Genomic DNA, 20,562 nt, shown 5'->3' with positions numbered 1-20,562 from the left:
ATTTTATATTCCGTACAAATAATAATAAATGTCATAAAAATAATTTGAGATTTAGAAAAAAGAGATAGGTTGTTAGCTATAACTAAATTAGTATAATATAATTAAAAAATAACTTAAGATTTTAGTGATACTAACAACAGTTAAAAATGAATAACATTATAATCTTATAATTATTTTTGGTGGATATATAAATTTTTGAGAAAATAATAACAAAAAATTATAATTTTTAGTGGCCATTAAAAATATCTTTATCGATAATTATATAATTGTTGCTAAAACTTCTTTTGCCATAAAACATAAGACGACTAATGTTTAATTGTCAGTAAATATATTAATGTCTATTTTTATTGTCACTAAAAATAAAATAAATAGCTGCTAAAAATAATTTTTTTAATAGTGACAACAGTACAAAAAAAGAGATTCATTAACTACGAAATATAGTTAAATTACTACTTTAATAATCTGAACCTAAAATGAGACCAAAAAAATCGAAATTTTGTTATAAACTGCTCAACGCTCTCTAGTTGATATAATTATATAAATAATGATCATGGATCAACTCATGTTCCAAATATAAATATGGTAGCCGTTAATATAAGAATAATCACATTGATTTTGCTCCTGTATATTGTCTATTTAAAAAGTATGAATGGCACATGATTGGAACTGCACATACAATATATAAAGTTTGGCAGCAACACTAAGCATGATTATGACTTTTTATACATTTAAGCATGGCAAATCTAATTTCATTTGTTGTTGATTTGTTACAATTCATCACTTAGTTACAATTTCAGTTTGTTAATTATTAATTAATTAATTATGATTGTTAAAATAGTAAAAAGATAATTTAATTATATATAGATTAATTATAATCATGCTTACATATCATTATAATTATTTTTTATATAATTATACAGGATAATTTTAAAGACGTTAATGAAGATTAAGATATTTGGATTTGGATTCTCTAAAGTTTAAATTTCACTTTAGAGAGTAAAGTGTTATCTCTCACCATTTATTTCATAGGTAGGACCAAGAATAAATATGAAAGAGAAATTGTTCAAGGGTAGAAGATCACACCTTACTCTTTAAAATGAAATTCAAACTTTAGAGAATTCAAATCTAAAATATTTATCATAATATTATATTGACAAAGATTAAGTGTTAAGAATTAAAAGATGGTTAATTAATGTTTTTATATATTTGGCTTGGAAATATTAAAGATGGTTATTGATAATGACTTTAATTAGAAGATACTTAAATTAAAAGTAATCTTATGCATATTTTAATATGTGTATATTTATTTTAGTGTGAGATTTATGAGTATTTAAAATTATATCATAATCCTAATATTGTTAGTTCATTATAAATATATTTTTTTAAGGATAACTTTATTATTTAAAAAATATATAGTATTATTATGTATTTAGTTTTATTTTATAATATTTGACTAATTTAATTAAAAATACAGAATTATATATATAATCATATTTCTAAGATATATGTTTAAATATTATTAAATATTAGATTTTAAAAAAGAAGATTATATTTATATATAATTAAAATAAAAAAAGTAAAAAACATAAGACTATATATATTTATATAAAATAGTTATAGGTATATAATATTGTTATGTTTTAAAGGTGATGCATTAGTAAAGATAAATATAACCTACTTTTTTTAATTATGGAAGTATAAGTGATAAAAAGTATATAGTGTTTGGTTCTTTAGCGTATCACTTTTAAAGCGTAGATTATTCTAATTTTTAATATAGAAAAATAATGTCTTTAAGAATCGACAATGTTTAAATAGACAATATCTATTAAAACGTCTCTAAAATTAAATGAGTGTAGATTTTAACAAAAACATTATTTTTTATCCTTTTTAGTTATACTTTTTAAAAGTAATTATACGAGTATTTTTTTTTTAGGGGAATAAACATACTTTTTTGCTATTCATATATTACATTATATTAGGTTAGATCAGATCGTTATTCAGTAACCATCCATCACGGTCCATTGACTCTATTGTATTATTCTTTTCAACAAACAAAAAGGGTTTCCAGAAAAGATGACTATGGGAAAATATTTTATTGAAATTTAATAATTTCTTGTTCAATTCGGAGAAGTTAATCTAAATAGACGGGCTTATGTTGTCACAAAAGAACAGGTAGACTTGTTGGGCATGAAGAATCAAGATCACAAAATACTTTTTATTTTCAAATACTTTTCTCTTTATAATATAGTATAGAACATTAATTAATTATTTTTACTACTAATTCTGTTTACAATTAAAAAGTAAGTGAAAAGATAAAATAATTACTTTTTTAATTGATGCGCATAGTTCTTTCACTTTAATTTATTGAAAATTAATAAATTTCTAATTATTTTATTTCTTTAATTTGTGTGTATACTGTATAATTGTATCTGAGCAATTATTTAGAAGCAATGTGATATATATTTGGAGTCTTCGATTGTGCGCGTGCCATAATTTTTTTAAATCCCATGTATTAGGCTATTAGCCGTGTTGATGTAATGATGCCGATTAAACAATTTAAACAGGTGTCCCAAACGGATAAGATTGCGTCTTGATTTACACTAATGAATTATGAATAGGAGGACAATTAATCAATTATACATGGTTTTGACCAACATCACAATCTAATTGTTTGAATTTCTTTTTTTAAACACAAAACTCAGCACAATAAAATGTAATAAAAAATAATAAAAATAAAAAAATTATTTATAATTTATATTTTTTTATCATCTCTAACATTATTATCAATAACTAAAGAAATCAGTATAATTCTATTTTTTGTAATTTTTAAATAAAGATTAAATAACATCAACAATTTCTGATGTCTTGTACTAAAAGTTCATTTGATTTTTTTACCAAATATTTTAAACAATAACAAAAAAATTTATCAATCACTTCTTCTTAGAATCCTTTTTATTGTTATTTTTATCCAACTTTTAAAATGTTTCTTTATTGAACTTGAGATAGTTTATGAAGAGCCACCATCACAAGTCCAAACACACTACACTTGCCACGCAAACTCACAAACAACAAACAAATAGTATACACTTTCTACATTCTTACCACATAACACACATAAATTGTCGGTAAATTTAATTACACCAAACATACTCAACCTATTTTTAGTATTAATTCTACCAATTAATACAAATTAAGTAAAAACTTTAACTCGAGGTGGAACCAGCCCCTTTCAAACAGTTTTGGTAAAGTTATAGTTTGATATATCCTCTGGTAACTTTTTGAAAATCTAACTTAATGATGACAGAAGCTTTTTTTTTTTCAACTTTAGCCGTTGAGCAGTCTCAGAGGCTATCAAAGCCCCATCATCTATTTTCCTACCTTTTACAAAAGTATTTTGTGTCTCTCCGATTAATCCAGAAATTATCCTTCTCAGCCTTCTAGATAATACTTTAGATATCACCTTATATACACAACCAACCATACTAATCGGCTGTAAGTCTTTAATCTCCTTTACTTCAATAAATTTTGGTGCCAAAGCTACCCAAGTAACGTTTGAATCCTTTAGTAGCTTTGCTGTCTCAAAAAAATTTATCACAGCTGCAGCAACCTCACTTCCAATCTCTTACCAACACTTCTTGATAAAATTCATATTGTAATCATTACTGTCTATGCCTTAATTGACTCGCAATTTCATACTGTCTATTTTACTTCTTCAACTGACGACAACACCTCTAGAGATATAGACTCTTCTTTATTGATCCGACTTATCAATTCATCACGGAAACCAATTCAACAAATCCAACAAATATAACAAATCCTCTTTTAAAAAGGAAAAAAAAATCCGACAAATGCAATAACAGTATACTGAGTGGTTGCAACTATGAACAAAAATAAAAATAACTTAACTTGCAAGTTGGATGGTTTAATAAACTTAGTTAAAGTATTGTTGCAACAAGTTAATCATAGTCTGAGTACATAACAAGTGCAAGTTATAATAAAAACTTCTCGATAATCTCCATCTGACGCAAATAGTGGAACAAGTTACGCGCGACGAAACATTCCTCCTTTATCGGGATCGAGTGATATGCCAAAAGATTTGAAAATAAATACTATACAAATTAGTAGTGCCTAATTCTTGTTGTGGTAATAAGACAAAAATATGAGACGTTGCTTGTTCTACATGTATAAAAATGTGAATGTGAATATCACTTTTCATTAGGTTCTTTCAAAATTCATTTAGTTATTTAAATCAAATGTTATGCTAACAAATGATATTTATATCATATTTTATAATTAATTTTTTTTTTTCATTTAACAACAGACAATGTGAATGTAAAAATTACTAAAATATTTATTTCTTTTACTAATAAAAAGATGTGATGTGAAGAATATTATTTTTGATAATTATATGAGATGGGACAAATCTAATATATATTCTAGTTATCTAATTGTAATATTTTAATGTCTTCTAACTTTTTTTATTATGGGTCTTTATTGTATATTACATGTAATGGATAATATAATATGTTTTGATTCATGTTGTCTGGACTAAAACATTATTTAGTATATAAACTTAGATGATTGAATTTATGTCTGTTTTAGAATTATTTTGTGATTAATTATCATAATTTCTGTATATGATTAAATTTTAAAAAAATAAACGTCACAATTTTGAATTATTTAACAACTGTGACTGTAGAGTACGAAAAAAAGTGACTATAAAATATTAAAATCATGATCATAGTTTATTCTATAAAATCTTAACGGAGTGTATGTTGCTTTTAAGATAAAAGTATGTGTATAATGATCATGAATAGAAAAGAAGATAGAGAAAAAGAAGAGAAATGCTAATAAATCAATAAAAACGAAATAAAAACATAGAAGAGAAGAAAAAGAGTAAAAGATGAAAAGAAAAAAAAAATTTACACATGTTTCTATTCCAAAGGCTTGAGTTATATTTTTTCTTATGTTAGAAGCCAATAAAAGTTAACATCGGTGGAAACTTGAAAGAAAAATAATGAGAAGCAACAAGATACAAGTCTTTGTGTCTAACCTTCAAATTTTGACATCTTAATTTCCTAGTTTCACATTACCATTATGTAATGGAACGCAGATAGAAAATTAATTAGCGTTTAAAATACACCATGTTCAACATTTTGTGTAAGCGTCGACTTTGATTATTTTATTCCACTAAAGAATCATGGTATATACCAAAGATGCCATACGAGACTCTATCACCTTGACGAAGATGAGATTGATTGCTGTTTATAAATGTGTGATATGTGATATATATAACCACTTCAACCGATTCCTTTTCATGCATAACAGAGACAATTCAATTCTTTGCTCCAAACGTAACTTCTTTATGTATTCATATTCATGAAGTGAAACAGGTTAGTCCCTCTTATGAACTCACACAAAACAGTTTAGTGACTTTAGTCATTTATTGATAAACTGACTTGGTACCAAAGGGGATGAGATGATAGTTTATTCCTCTAAAACTATTACAAAAATTATTTAATTGAATTGTTATTTGTATTCCATGTAGAATCAACAAATGACTATTTCCCATATAACATTTTCCTCCATTTTTTCCCTTTTCCTTCTATAAAGATAAGGCAAAGAATACAAGCAAATTTTAAAAATATACATCTTTCTTTTCAAAAATAATTTACATTTTTTGTTTTTAATTTGTTCCTCCACCAAATTTAATTTTATATCTAAAATTAGAAAATATATTAAAAAGTAGTTCAAATAAGTGAATAACACAAGTTTCTAGTAGGCTTTGAACATTAGTATAGATGTCACAATACTGAAAACAACTTGCTTAGAAAATTTGAACACAAGCGGACATAGTTGAATAAATAATTAAGTTGAAATCAGTATTCAAAAGCGACGTAGAAATACAGGAAAAATCAAATAATTGCAGTAGGGTCAGCAACGAATAAACTATTTTGAGCATAAAGATCTAAAAGACCAAATAATTAAATAAGAGTTGAAGTATTGTAGCCGGTTAATTGGATTTTTTAGTAATAGTGTGATACCAGTGCAAGTGGTTCAATTAAAGCCAAAAGACTGCAGCAGCAGGTGGTAGCTACTAGCTAGAGGTGTTGAGTTTAGAGAAAAGATGCTCCTACATAATTTTTTCCGGTATAGAAGATAATTTATTTTTATTTTTTATTGTTGATTTTAATATAAAAATAAAAGAGATATATATGCAAAGGATCTCGCTGTAGGGAGACAATGAACTATTTATACAATATGTACTGGGTTATTAAGTTACAAAATGAACATCCCATATTATTTAGAATAACCATCCAATTACTAAAAATAATAAACATCTTCCCAAAAGATTAAATTAATTTTGGGTTCACTAAAGATCAAACTCTTGACCTTTTGGATCTAACGCTCTAATAGCATGTCATGATACCACTCGTCTCAAAAGTTTTAGCTGATGGAAAAAAATAACACTAATAATTATATTTCTAATACTCCATAAACCTCCATTGTACACATTATATAAGTATTCCATTGGCTCCTCATACTTTTTCATATGCAAAACTATCGTTCATATATCTAACATATTTTAACTTATATAGGATGTGTTTGACTTGAAAGCTTTAAAGTTATAGAGAAGCACTAGGAGGCTAGTAATTTTTACGATTTATAGTCATCAAGTAATTACTAATGATATTTTTAATAGTGTAAAATTACTCATTTTTTTTTGCTGATTATATATTGAACAGGACTTTATATTTTTCCAAAGTTATATATGTTGTGTAACTTGATATTACTTTTGCAGAGGTGTTAAGAGAAGCAGTTGAGCAGTTGAATTTGGACGCAGATGGCTCGAGGTGGAGATCAACTGGGAGTGCTTATTGCACTTGACGCAGCAAAGACGCAATGGTATCACTTCACGGCCATCGTGATCGCTGGCATGGGATTCTTTACCGATGCTTACGATCTTTTCAGCATAGCCAACGTCACAAAGTTGCTCGGACGCATATACTACACACATGAAGGCGCGCCAAAGCCCGGGACTCTGCCTCCGAATGTCTCATGCGCAGTTAACGGCGTTGCGCTCTGCGGCACTCTAGCAGGCCAGCTCTTCTTCGGCTGGTTGGGTGACAAACTTGGTAGGAAGAAGGTTTATGGACTCACGCTTGCTCTCATGGTTGTGTCCTCTCTTGCTTCTGGTTTGTCCTTTGGCAAGAGCGCCAAGGGCGTCATATCCACGCTCTGTTTCTTCAGGTTCTGGCTTGGCTTTGGGATTGGTGGCGATTACCCTCTCTCCGCCACAATTATGTCGGAGTACGCCAACAAGAAGACCCGCGGCGCCTTCATAGCGGCGGTTTTCGCTATGCAGGGATTCGGGATTTTGGTTGGTGGAATTGTGTCACTCATTGTGTCCACGGCGTTTGACCACGCCTATAAGGCACCGCCGTACAACGTGGATCCAAAGGCGTCCCTTGTCCCTGAAGCTGATTACGTGTGGCGGATCATCTTGATGTTCGGCGCTGTGCCTGCCGCCCTAACATACTATTGGCGGATGAAGATGCCGGAGACGGCGAGGTACACGGCGCTGGTGGCCCGGAACGCGAAGCAGGCGGCGCAAGACATGTCAAAAGTGCTGCAAGTTGAGATTGAAGCGGAGCAGGAGAAGGTGGACGCGATGGCGGTGAAAGATAACAACAGCTTTGGATTGTTTACAAGGGAATTCGCCCGCCGCCACGGGCTGCACTTACTTGGAACAACTACCACTTGGTTTCTACTGGACATTGCGTATTACAGTTCAAACCTTTTCCAGAAGGACATCTATACTAGCATCGGGTGGCTTCCTCCGGCGGCTGAAATGAACGCCATCCACGAGGTTTACAGGGTTGCTAGAGCTCAGACACTCATTGCGCTCTGTGGCACTGTCCCAGGGTACTGGTTCACTGTGGCATTCATAGACTACTTGGGTCGATTCTTCATCCAACTAATGGGCTTCTTCTTCATGACTGTGTTCATGTTCGCGCTCGCCATTCCATACCATCACTGGACACAGAAGGAACACAGGATTGGTTTCTTGGTCATGTACTCTCTTACTTTCTTCTTCGCCAATTTCGGTCCCAACGCCACCACTTTTGTTGTCCCGGCCGAGATCTTTCCGGCCAGGTTGAGGTCCACTTGCCATGGGATATCCTCGGCCGCGGGAAAGGCCGGGGCCATTGTGGGTGCGTTCGGGTTCTTGTACGCTTCACAGAGCAAAGATCCTAGTAAAAGAGATGCAGGGTACCCTGCTGGTATTGGGATGAAGGATACTCTTATTCTGCTTGCTGTGTGCAACTGTGTTGGGATGTTCTTCACGTTGCTGGTGCCGGAATCCAAAGGGAAATCGTTGGAGGAGTTGAGCGGCGAGAATGAAGAAGACGAAGAAGCTGGTGTGATCACTACTTCTGAGCAGCAGCAAACCGCATCTTCTAGGACTGTTCCAGTATGACACAGATATTACTGATTGGATATTCCTGGAATCTCATCGCACAGGTTGTTAATTATGCTGAAACAAATCACATATATAAAATAAAATTATAAAATTTTATAAATAGAAAAAAAAAAGGTTTTGTTCCAACTTTTTTGCTGCTCTGTCTGGTAAGCACCTATACTACCGCTTACTTCATGTTAAATCTGTCTCCAATGGTTTTATTTACATTGTGTTTTAGTATTCCTAGTTAGTAGTGTAATTACTGTAAGAATCTTGTGTTGCCTATATTTTTAAGTTAACAACAAAAATTAGAGAACAACTATGCGATGGCCTATGTGTAAGATGTTAATTACATTCACTAATGAGTTTTGTTAAGATTTAAGTGGGATTAAAACAAATTGGAAGACAAAGTTTTATCTAATATGGGTGCAAATGCTAATATGTTTCGATTTTAAATTTTAATATAACGGTTATAAATAAAAAATTATTTTTTTTTAATTTTCAAACAATATTTAAGAATGAATTATAATATGAGATTACATTTATAAGATCAATAGATATAAAAATTTAAACAAATAAAATAAATACTAAATTTACAAATAAAGTTACGAGTTCAAAAAATTTATAATTTTTCATGTATTATATATCTCATTTTTATAGAAGACAAGCTTGTTATGCACATATCTCGTTCTCAAAAAGAAGGAGATAAGTAAAAATGCGTTGAAAACCTATCACAAATATAATTAAGATAAAATAAAAAAAATTTCTAAACGTATTTTATTTTAAAAAAAACCAAAATATGTTCATAAATATTTTATCCTCACTATAAATGAGATACGTTCATTGAGAATTATGTATATATTGAATGCCGGTGGATGCACAAAAAAACTAACTAAAAATCACAATGATAAAAAGGATACATTATATATGAAAATTCTAATTAAAAAATATTTTAATAGCTTTAACATAACAAACTCTACCCACAGCTAACCTTTTAAATTGTATATAAATATGGATGCAACAAAAAAAAAACACAATATAACACTTTTAATAAATAAAATAAAATATTATTTTGGTCTTCCAACATTTAGGACGAATCTTATTTTAATTTTTAATATTTTAAATATCCTATTTCAATTAAAAAAAAATTTAAACGTTTTATTTCAATTTCAAAAATATTTTAAGCAATTTCAATGTTGTTCTACTATTAAATTTGACACAAACAATTTACATATTAAAAAGTCAATAGTATTTGATTTTAATATGCAAGTAAAATCAATCTACGGACAATCACTAGTATAAAAGTTTTTTCTTTGATTTTGAAGGGTTGATGATTAATTATTAGGATTTAGAATTTTATACAAAATAAAAAGAAAAAGTCTAGGGGCTTTTATTTAAATCTAGTCAGCACTTAACCTGCGAAAAAAAAGTGAATGATTTCATATCATTGGATAAAATCTCACATCATAAAAAATACCAATACTAGCTAATTAATGACTACAAATCACAAAATTTACTAGCCTCCTAGCACTCCTCAAATAAAAATTAAGAAAAAAAGTGTTATAAAAAGGTTTTAGTTTTATTTTTCTAACACATGAAAGAATATATATGACTTAACTATAGTAAGGATATTAACTCCACACAACTCATTCCGTTAACTACAAGTGTTAAATTTAACAATAAAACCATATTAAATCAGTTTAAAATTTTTTAAAATAAAAATAATACATTTAAAATGTTAAAGAACAAATTAAAATTTGATCTTAATGTTAAAGACTAAAATAATATTTTATTCTTAAAAAAAAAGAAATTTGGTAGGACTTATATCAAATTCTGCTAAAAAAAAAGCAATAAAAAATCCAACGTTGCAACTTTTAACAGCTATTTAATTGAATCAACATGATTAATACCAAAATTAAATAATTTAGATATAGAAAACATTAGTAAATAACATATACACTCTAATAATTGCAAAAAAAAAAATTAAATTAATAAACCTTAAACAATAACCTACAAAACTGGAAGTCAGAAATAAAACTTTTAATAAAAAAATTAATTTGATACAAACAATTCATTTTATAAAAAACAGCAAAAGAATATACCTCAATAATGTAATATAAAAAATATATATAATAGGTTTTCTATTCCATTATTCCATCTAATTGAAGCTCTCTTTCATGATTTTATAATTATTAACTTGTATAACAAAGTTTTGATCACCTTATCAAAGTTTTAATCATATTAACAGTAACCTACATATTAAGTGTCCATTAGGTAAATAAAAAATTACCATTAGATGATTCTGATCCACTGAATTGTTGATTTTTTGAAGTAACCGTTTTTTTTTTTTATTTGCGGTACCATCACCTAGTCTCCGTTTATTTCTTCAAGATCATCCCCTTCATCATTGTCTTGAATTTTTTGCATTGCCACTTGTCTCCCTTTCATTTGATCATGTGGATTGTTAGTCTTCCCAAAATTTTGCTGAGATACTAGCTTATAAATTTCTTATCCCTCATTGACTTGACTCTTCCATCCCATTTTTTTGCTCATTTTTTTTTCTGTGGATCATATCTGATGACGCTTGGATTTACTAGGGACATAGCTATCTCTTCAGTACAAATTCTTTTATCATGATTAATTTTTTCACATTTATAATAATAATTATACAATTTTTCATACTTAAATTTAGTTCATGAGTGACTTTCATTGTTCTTTTTGGACTAAAATTCAATCTTTAATGGTAATTAGATATTTAATTTCACTCTAATCCTCAAAAAAAATCTAAGCATAATTTTTTTCAATGGATGAAATTTCAGTATTTGTCATTTTTTTTTATTATGGTTTTTATTTTTGTAACAACTCAACTTTTAGCATGTAGTGACTAATATTAATTGTCAAATATTAGTAATCTGTCAACTTATAAACTCTAAACTTTTATTAGTAAAATGAACATTCAAAATATCTATTGTTTACATTGTTTAATATTTTCATTGTTCACCTATACTTTTTTAAAAATTAAATATGTCCCATAATGTCGCAAGGGCTTCATACATATATCAAGAGAGTAAAAGAACATCAGTCATACAACATCAGACGTATTATCCCAAATTTAGACTCCTTTAATATGTTACACTACATATATAGTACAGACTTTACATATGACACCTGAGTTCTAGCCAATTCAAAAAACTTATAGTCTGGCACCCAAGTTAGTAAAGTCTTATCCGTTAAAAAAATACTAATAAGGAGAGGAAAATAACACTAGATTCTGTAGCTTTATATAGCGTTGGCCGTTGGGCGGCTTTAAAAGGTAAACATAGTTCAAGTTTGGGTTGTAGCAAAAGGGGTAGCACTGATGATTGGATTTTTGACGGTTTAGAATTTTACAAATGAATTCTCGTTACAAGTATAGTTTCTAAACCAATCATTAATCCTTTCATACAAAAAGTTGTTTGTCACTAAAATAAACCCCAAAAATTTATAAACCGAAGTATTCAAACCTCGGGTCGTTCTCCCTAGGAATTACAATAAAGTGTCTTGTTATTGGTTAGAAATGTGTTTTGGGGTTTTGGATAAGAAGCATGAAAGTAAATGGCAATGAAAATAAACTAACAACTATAAAAGGCTCTTGGCAAGGTATGAAAATTAGAAGTCCTATCCTAGTTATCCTTCTCAATTGTGATGAGAATTGTTCATTGCTACCACTTAGTTAACCTTTACTAAATAAAGGAAAGTCAAGTGGATGAATTGACTTGAGCCACAAGTCCTAGCCAACTCCCAAGGAAAGACTAGCTTTAGTGCACTCCAAACCAATTAGCAATCTCTCCAATTACCAATCAACAAAGGAATTAGATAACTCAAGTGTCACTAATTACTCTACCTAAGCCAAGAGGAACAAAATCTAACTAATAGCTATAAGAGACATTTCATCAAACACATAGAGTGCAATACAAGTAAACACATGAATTTGCAAGAATTAAAGAGAGATCTAACTACAAAGGCAAGAGGTCCACAATAGAAAACCAAATCAATCATGAAACAACAAAGAACTTACCAATTGCATTGAAGGAGAAATGTAGATCTACAAAAGAAAATTCACAAACTACAAACAAAGGAATTACATTAGAAGAAGAATTCTACAACTACAATAGAGGAGAGGAACGAAAATTGGAAGAGAGAAGAAGAAGAAATAGATCTAGATCTATGAACTAACCTAATCCTAATTCTAGAGAGAAGAGAGAGCTTCTCTCTCTAGAAACTAACTAAATGCTAAACTAAAACTAATTGGTAACTAACTTTCTCATCCCTCTTCAATCCTTGGCTTAAATAGCATCAGAAATGAGTTGGATTGGGCCCACAAGGCTTTAGAATTCGCTGGCCATGTTTTGCTTTAAGTGAACCAGGTGGCAGCAACGGCGCGTCCGCGTACTATGCGCGTACGCGTCACCATGCGTGGTTCAACCATAGAAAATCTTATATCATTTCGAAGCCCCGGATGTTAGCTTTCCAACCCAACTAGAACCGCATCATTTTGACCTCTGTAGCTCAAGTTATGGTTGATTAAGTACGAAGAGGTCGGCTTGACAGCTTTTGCGTTTCCTTTATTTCTTCATGAGTTCTCCATTTTTACATGCTTTTCCTTCATTCCCTTGGTCCAATCCTTGCCTCCTAAATCTGAAATCACTTAGCAAACATATTAAGACATCTAATGAAATCAAGGAGAATTAGATTTAGCTATTTTAAGTCCCAAAAAGTATGTTTTCACTCTTAAGCACAATTAAAGGAGAAGTTATAAAACCATGCTATTTCAATGGATAAATGTGGGTAAAAGGTTATAAAATCCCCTAAATCAAGCACAAGATAAACCCTATAAATGGGGTTTATAAAGCACCACCTCTTCAACGCCTGTAAGAATAGTGAAGGAAAAGGGTAAAATTCTACAGTTTCCAGTAGAGTACTAACGAGAGAAATGATTCGCTTATCAGTCCTTGGATAAGACTCTAGCACGGGGATAATCGTACACGTTATTATTTCAACCATAGGTTATACAATCTTAGCTTTCTTTCATCTCGTGACTGTTTTAGTCTTAATTTCCTTTCACATTATTCCTTACATTTTCTTATAATTCCTTATAGTTTTTTTCCATTAACATTTAGTATTTTTGTCAATTCATAACAGTAAGTCAGTAACAGTGGACAATCATAGACAAGTCACAAATTATAAGTCACAAAACACAATAATAGAGAATCAAGCACAACACAAGATTATAGAGAATATTTCGCAGACAATCATGATGTATGTCTGTCCTACGCATACTATAAATTTATGTGTCGATTCACTACCAGCAACCCGACATTACTTGGAAACAAGTCTCAGATACAACTTTTCGATTGCATCAGTATGTGTACATGTATCGAATGATTAAGAATACTATTAGTCCATGATAACTGATAATTATCGCAAAATTTGACGCTATAATATATACACATAGTCAAACACTCCGTGGGTAGGATAAAACCAGAAATCCGCATTCATATAGTCTATGCATTGGACAAATGACACATAATTCTCGACTTTGCCAAGCAAACATTTAACTATTCATTAGGTCTGAGACATTTCTTCATTATCATTCTACTATAAAGCTTTTAAGAATGTTCATTAATAAGCATTCTGCCTCAAATTCTATCACATTCTGTCTTATTTAGTTTTAGCAGTCTTTCTCATTTTGTTTCCAATCTATCTTATTTGATCTTATTCTATTTCCATCCGCCTCATTCTATTTCACTTTGTTTCAGTTTATTATTTTATTTCAATCTATTTCATTTTATTTTATTCTGTCTCTTTTTTTAGAGCCATTTTTTGCACTTATTCTTTTAGGATATTTTTCTTTTGTGTTCTTCTTTTTAGGTTGTTATTTTGTCCTCAATCTTTTAATAAATGACCTTTATATTCCTTTGTCAAAAATTATTATTATATCTTTAATCTTTTATCAAAAAGACATTCATATCCTTTAAGTCTCTCTCTCACACACACATGAACGATATGCCTGTTTGAACTTTATCCTTGGAAGATGTCTCGTGAATTATAACTCGTAACTCATTAGTAGTGAAGTGAAGAAGAAGGAATAATTATGGTTGTCGTCTGGTTGCTATGCTGCTTGTATTGCGCTCAACTGCTCTCCATCATATTCTGCCCAAACTGCTTAGATCGAAGGTCAGTACTCATTGTTAGTGTTTGTTCTTCATTTTTTTATGTTCTATTTAAAAGTGAAAAAAATTTAGAATTCTTCATTTTTTTATTTTTCATTCTTATTTCTTTATTATTCGGTTTAAGATTCTACAACTACTAGTGCTTTTTTTTATGTGTTGTAATCTAGTTAAAATTGTGACCAATTCGTCGCGGATCTGAGTTTCATTTAACGGTTTGTCGCTGGCTAATAGGTTGCTGCATGTACAAGGCGAGATTCAAACCCCCGATACTTGTTTAAGCATACGAGTAAGCTTACCACTCAACCAACCCAAGTTGGTTTTTTATTTATTATTTTTTTTTTGGTTGCCCACGGTATCCCTCAGCTCGACAGGTCAAGGACTAATCCGTTCCAGATCGGAGCTTCATTTAAGGGTATGCCGTTTTATTATTTTAATACAAACTAATTTTACCAGTTGAATCAATAATTTTACTAATAATTACAACAATTTATTGACCGGTTTCAAAACCTGCCCTATAACACCTCTATTTCCAAAAAAATTTATTCCTAGGCTAACTAGAGGCCCAAATAGCAGGCCCTTGCTTCAGCCTCCTCCACTGATGTAGTTGGGTTTGGAGCACTCCAAGTGGCTTGCTCGAACCAAGAGACCCGCATCGTCCCTAATCACAACTCCAACGCGTCTGTAATCTCCATTGCTTCAAGAGGCGTCAACACTCACCATTTACCTTGTAGACGTGCGGTGGTGGTGCGACCCAGGCAGCGGTGCTCGTGCTTCCCGACGGTGGTCGACGGACGCTGGAGGCGGCCTCTCGTGAGCGAAATTGATACCATGTAAATATTTATCGCCGACACAAGGCTAACTCCAAAGCCGTTGAATGGTCACTGTATCTGTATCACAGCAAACATTTCTATCATTCCACTGTTCTCTAAATTGACTGCTTGCGCTGCAATTGCGCAACTCACCAGCATGTTGGGGACAGCAATAAGGTTGTTTGCCAAGAAACCGAAGCCGAAGATGGGACCAATAGAACTGAAGACTCCACCGGAGCAGAGACTCACCATCACTAGAGTGCTATTTGATATTGTGAAGGAGCATGGTCCCCTCACCGTTCAAGACACCTGGGAACATGTCAAGGTATACATATAGTGCTTTTATTCACTCTTAGTGCTATGAATATTTTTGATACTCTTTCTTCCGTCATCTTTGCGAGTATTACTTTCGAGTAATGTGCTGTTGCTTGCTAAGTGAATAAAGGAAGGAATAGATTTTTCTGGTTTGCACTTTATTCAAGAAAATCAAACATAACTCATTCTGTGAATAACATTGAACTCAACATTATTGAGTAAGGATTAAATTTTGATTTTGTTTACTCCAATAAATCTTATTATTCAGAAAATTACAAACATACCACAGCTACTTCTACTAGGGGATGATTATTCCCGCAATGATCAAAGTTGCTCAAGTATATACTGAAATTCACAATTAAACTTTACCTGTTTAATCAGTAGATTGAGCCCATTGAGTAACTGTCTAAACTGTTTCAGGAGGTTGGATTGAAAGATTTGAAAGGCAAGCAACATATGAAGATAGTGTTGAGATGGATGAGAGAGAGACAAAAGCTTCGCCTCATTTGCAATCATGTAGGACAACATAAACAGTTTCTCTATACTACTTGGTTTACCAAACCCAGTACTTTGAATTCACCTGCAGGAAGCATTCCAGTAAAACAAAAGAAACCTTATTGAAAGTTTATGACTTCTAAAGCATAGCGGATGCCTTATAGTAGTCCCTGAGACTCACGGCTTTCACTATTTTAGTTCCTCAAATTCAAAATTTACTATACTAGTCCCCGAGATCTAATTCCAGGCACCACATTGGTCCCTGACCCTTTTTGGCGTTGAGTCGACGAATGGAATACCCTGCTAGCTCTGACTTTCCACGCTAAACACAAGGATAGATGATGTTGTTTCGTTTTGGCGCTTAAACAAGGCAAAAGCAATGTTGTTTTGGAGGATAGGGAGAGATAAAACGGTTTGCACATCATATAAACTCTCCTTCGTCTTCTCGTTTTGCCTTGTTTAAGCACCAAAACAAAACGACGTCGTTTAAGCCTATATCTAGGGTGGTAAGTCAAGATTAGTTCAGCACTTTGTTCGTTGACTCAGTGCTAGAAAAGGTCCAATGACTAATATGGTGCCCAGAGCTGAATCTCGAGAACTGTTATAATGAATTTTGGATTTGAAGGGCTAAAGTTGTGAAAGTAATGAATTTAAGGGACTACTTTGGAGATTTAGTCCGTAGCCGCGTAGCGGATAGACTAGCTAGTAGCTACCCATAAAGTGGGAACAGCATTGCATTGTACTTTAAATTGATTCCTAAACTAAAGAATCTACCCGCCTAATAAGTTTTTGTTATCATTTCTTGATTTGTTTCAGTGTTTTCGGTTTATGGTATTATAAAGGAAAAAGTGAGATTAGTGATTTTTTATTTTTAATTTATTATTATTGTTATTATTATTATTTTTGTAAAACCCAATTTGTGGATATGTTGTACCGTCTTATTTTCATTGTGCCTTTCTATGAATTTGTTGCATCTTTCACTATTTCTTTTAATAAAAACTTTCAGTTGTGGCCAACTAGGGACTATTAGGCATTTGCATTTGTTATCTTTAGTACCACAAGCATAAAGCTAACATTTGCTTGTTCATTCTCTCCAACACGTGTCTTGGATTAAATGAAATAAGACTGTGAACTAATAAAACCATTCATGAACCAGGATAGTGCTTTTCTATTTCTATTGGTACTCTCTAACAATATTTATGCTGAGACCAGAATAGGGTGTGGCATTTCCAAACACCAACAAAGGATCCATCATTGACGTGTATAGCTGGAACTAAAAGAGGAGGGAAGCATGGTGGAAGATTGGAGGAAGAGGATGTGGACACAAATTTCTGATGGGGTCCCCGTCCCTCACTCCCTCTCCTGTGTGGAACCTTTCATGGTGGTTGGTCTTGAAGGAGATGTGATAGTGACAACAGGCACTTGGGCAGGTCAATAGGATGGGGTAATTTAGGAATTTTAACGCACATAAAAAAAGAAGGAATATAATTGTCTAACTAAATAGGCTAAATATTGGGTCTTCCTTCTTTCCATGGTGTATTGCATATTTTATTTCATTTATCTCACCATTGAAACCTTTACCATGGTTGATTTAAGACCTTTTCTGCAGCATATCTTAGGCGGTGACTAGAGTAAGAATGTGAACCAGGGTGATTGTAGGTGGAGCGAGGCAGTGGCGAGTGCTTTGGATTGGTTCGTTAGGGGCTTTGTTTGGAGTGCTTTAGAAGGGTATATTAGTGAGTTTCGATCTTTGAAGACAAAATATCCTCCAAAATTAAAGCTCTCATACACATCTTAAGGTTTCACAAAGTTGGTTTGGTGTTCTGGTAAGTTGGTAGATGAAGATTTGAAGGAGTGTGCGGTTGGGTTATCGTTGCCTTCGAGATCAGGCATCCCTTGGTCTGACTTAATCAGCAAAGAATTAGCAGTGTAAGACATTAGTGATAATTCACTTCCCCTTTAAATTTGACCTGCTATACCTTACAATTTTGATGATAAAATGCTGTGATGCTTGTTCCAAGTGTGTGAATGCATGGTGCTAGCATGAATTTAAGCTTGCATGGATATTATCAAATTGATTAGGTAAGAATTGGACTAATAGATAGTTGTTGTAGCTGTGGTCTATATTAAATCTTGTAGAGTTTGGTGATGATGTGATTGCTAACGGAGAAAGTTAGAGGTGAGTGTAGGTGAAATTATTAATATTTGTGGTAGTTTAAGCCCTTAAAAAGCATATGACAATTTAGCATATATACCTAGATACTTCAATAGGATCTTCTAATTTCTTTGGAGCAGGTTCTGTAATAAGATAGGGGGTTTGAAGGAGAAACTCCTAAATATGGCATGGAAAGAAGTTTTATTCAAAGTTGTATTACAGGCCATTCCATCTTATGTCATGAATGCTGGATGCATTCTTAAAGGGTTCTGTCAGAGATTGAGCAATAGGGAAGAGTTGGTGGGCCTCGATTGGAAAAAAGAGAGGGATTCATTGAAAGAGTTGGTTTAAATTGTGCATTAGCAAAAGGGAAGGAGGCTTAGGCTTTAAGAATTTGCACGATCAAAACCTAGCCTTTCTTGCCAAACAAGCTTGGAGGATTTTTTGAGAACCCTAATGCTATATGGGTCCAAGTTCTCAAGGCTATTTATTTTCCTTGTCAGTTCAAAGAGGTGAGGGTGGGAGATCTTCATCTTGGGTTTGGAAAAGTATTCTAGAGGAGAGGAACCTTTGGCTGTGGAATGGAAGATGGGCTATAGGCAAGGAGGATAAAGTGAGGATATGGAAGACAAATGAGTGCTAGGGATGGGGACAATACAAGGACAGAGGAATGAAAACATGAATATGGTGAAAGATCTGATTGATGAAGGTGTTGGATGGAACTTAGCTAAATTAAGAGAGAGGTTTCAAGATGACATTGTGGAAAAGATTAGAAGAACTCCAGTCAGCATAATTAATAACCAGGATAGATTCATATGGCCATACAGATCAGATGAAAAATATACAATTAGAATTGGGTACCACTTAATTAGGAAAGGAAATACAAGTAATACTCAGAATGTCTCATGGACTGGTGAGAACATAAAGTGAGTTATGAAAAGAAATATGGGATTTAATGATCCCGCATAAGATTAGGATGTTCCTTTGGAAGGCTTCACATAATATTATTCTGGTATTCACTAACCTATATAAAAGAAGGATTATTAATAACCTTGTTTGCCCATTATGTATGTAGGAGCAGGAGACAACCGAACGTGCGTTGCTCTTTATGTCCCTGGATTAGAGCAGTATGGTTTGGTGCACAAATTCAGTGCAGCCCAAGGCCATAGATAGTTACAACATCTGGGAAATGGATGCTGGACCTCATAGAAAACATGAAGACAAGCTCTTTGGATCAGAATACAGAATGTATACAAACAAAGCTAGATCTTTGATTTGGGAGATATGAAAAGGCATTAAGGCAGGAACCAGGCAGTGCACCATAACACAGAATTAAACTCAAGTTTAATCATACTCAGAGCAAGAATATTGGAAGTGGATTTCTCAGACCCAGTGAACACTGCAGATTTAAACAACAACATCAATAGGAATAAGCAAAGGAAATGTAGATGCATCATTTAATAAAAAATCTGTAAAAGGAGCAGTTGTTGTAGTGTTTAGGGACCATAATGGATGTATTGTAACTGGTTCAGCTTCAAAAATTATAGCATGTTCAGCCCTGACAGCAGAAGTAATAGCTATTAGGGAAGCACTTACTGTGGCAAAAAATTTAGATATAGAGAATGTAATAATTGAAACAAATAGTCTGAATCTCACCCAAGCAATCAAGTCAAAAGAAGACATTGGCGAGGTTCAACCATTCCTGGAAGACATATGGGTTTGGGTCGGGTGGGTTGGGTATAAGGATCAAGTAGGGTTCTTTGGGCTTAACCCAAGACCAAATAAATAAATAAATAAATAAATACCTGCTTTTTGAAAGAAGCCACAGCAGACGGATATTGTTGGACCGTGTGGTATACTGTGGTTGATGAATTTTGTACCGCGTTTCATCTGAACCTTCAGAGAAAAGTGGCCTAAAGTTCCTCCTTTTGAGTTTGAAGGTCTGGAAGAAAAAAATATATATATACATTTTTATATTATTGGTTTCAAGTTTTGTTTTTATACCCAAGCTTTTTCTTGTTGGTTTCATGGTTGTGACATGTCATTTCAATAACTACCATTTTAAACATTTCAGTACTAATTTCATCGCCATTAAATTTATATGCGTTGTCT

General features: G+C 32.2%; 2 protein-coding genes across 11 annotated transcripts; both read left to right on the top strand.

Annotated features, from left to right (window-relative positions):
* The first annotated feature begins 5,252 nt into the window (after window positions 1-5,252).
* LOC112709663 (probable inorganic phosphate transporter 1-5) lies at window positions 5,253-8,783 on the top strand. 3 transcript variants are annotated; one of them, XM_025761548.3, is made up of 2 exons: window positions 5,253-5,393; window positions 6,803-8,783. In XM_025761548.3, the coding sequence occupies exon 2, from the start codon at window positions 6,845-6,847 to the stop codon at window positions 8,480-8,482; it is 1,638 nt and encodes a 545-aa protein (XP_025617333.1). In that variant the 5' UTR covers window positions 5,253-5,393; window positions 6,803-6,844; the 3' UTR covers window positions 8,483-8,783. The 3 variants fall into 3 exon arrangements, with proteins under 3 accessions (XP_025617333.1, XP_072059871.1, XP_072059870.1); XM_072203770.1 differs by lacking the exon at window positions 5,253-5,393 and adding an exon at window positions 5,991-6,150; XM_072203769.1 differs by lacking the exon at window positions 5,253-5,393 and adding an exon at window positions 6,628-6,677.
* A 6,447-nt stretch (window positions 8,784-15,230) lies between these two features.
* Window positions 15,231-20,439, top strand: LOC112709662 (uncharacterized). Of its 8 annotated transcripts, none has more exons than XR_011866156.1 (5): window positions 15,231-15,810; window positions 16,221-16,316; window positions 17,508-17,739; window positions 17,905-18,224; window positions 19,526-20,439. XR_011866156.1 is itself a non-coding variant. In XM_025761546.3 (3 exons), the coding sequence occupies exons 1-3, from the start codon at window positions 15,643-15,645 to the stop codon at window positions 17,628-17,630; spliced, it is 387 nt and encodes a 128-aa protein (XP_025617331.1). In that variant the 5' UTR covers window positions 15,253-15,642; the 3' UTR covers window positions 17,631-19,382. The 8 variants fall into 8 exon arrangements, 3 of the variants coding, with proteins under 3 accessions (XP_025617331.1, XP_072059869.1, XP_025617332.1); XR_011866158.1 differs by having other exon boundaries at window positions 15,258-15,810; window positions 17,513-17,739; XR_011866155.1 differs by having other exon boundaries at window positions 15,232-15,810; window positions 17,508-18,224.
* The last annotated feature ends 123 nt before the right edge of the window (window positions 20,440-20,562 follow it).

The sequence above is a fragment of the Arachis hypogaea genome, chromosome 9, assembly GCF_003086295.3.
Source record: "Arachis hypogaea cultivar Tifrunner chromosome 9, arahy.Tifrunner.gnm2.J5K5, whole genome shotgun sequence".
Taxonomy (NCBI): Eukaryota; Viridiplantae; Streptophyta; class Magnoliopsida; order Fabales; family Fabaceae; genus Arachis; species Arachis hypogaea.
The sequence above is the reverse complement of the archived record's forward strand: the minus strand, read 5'-3'. Positions and strand labels throughout refer to the sequence as shown.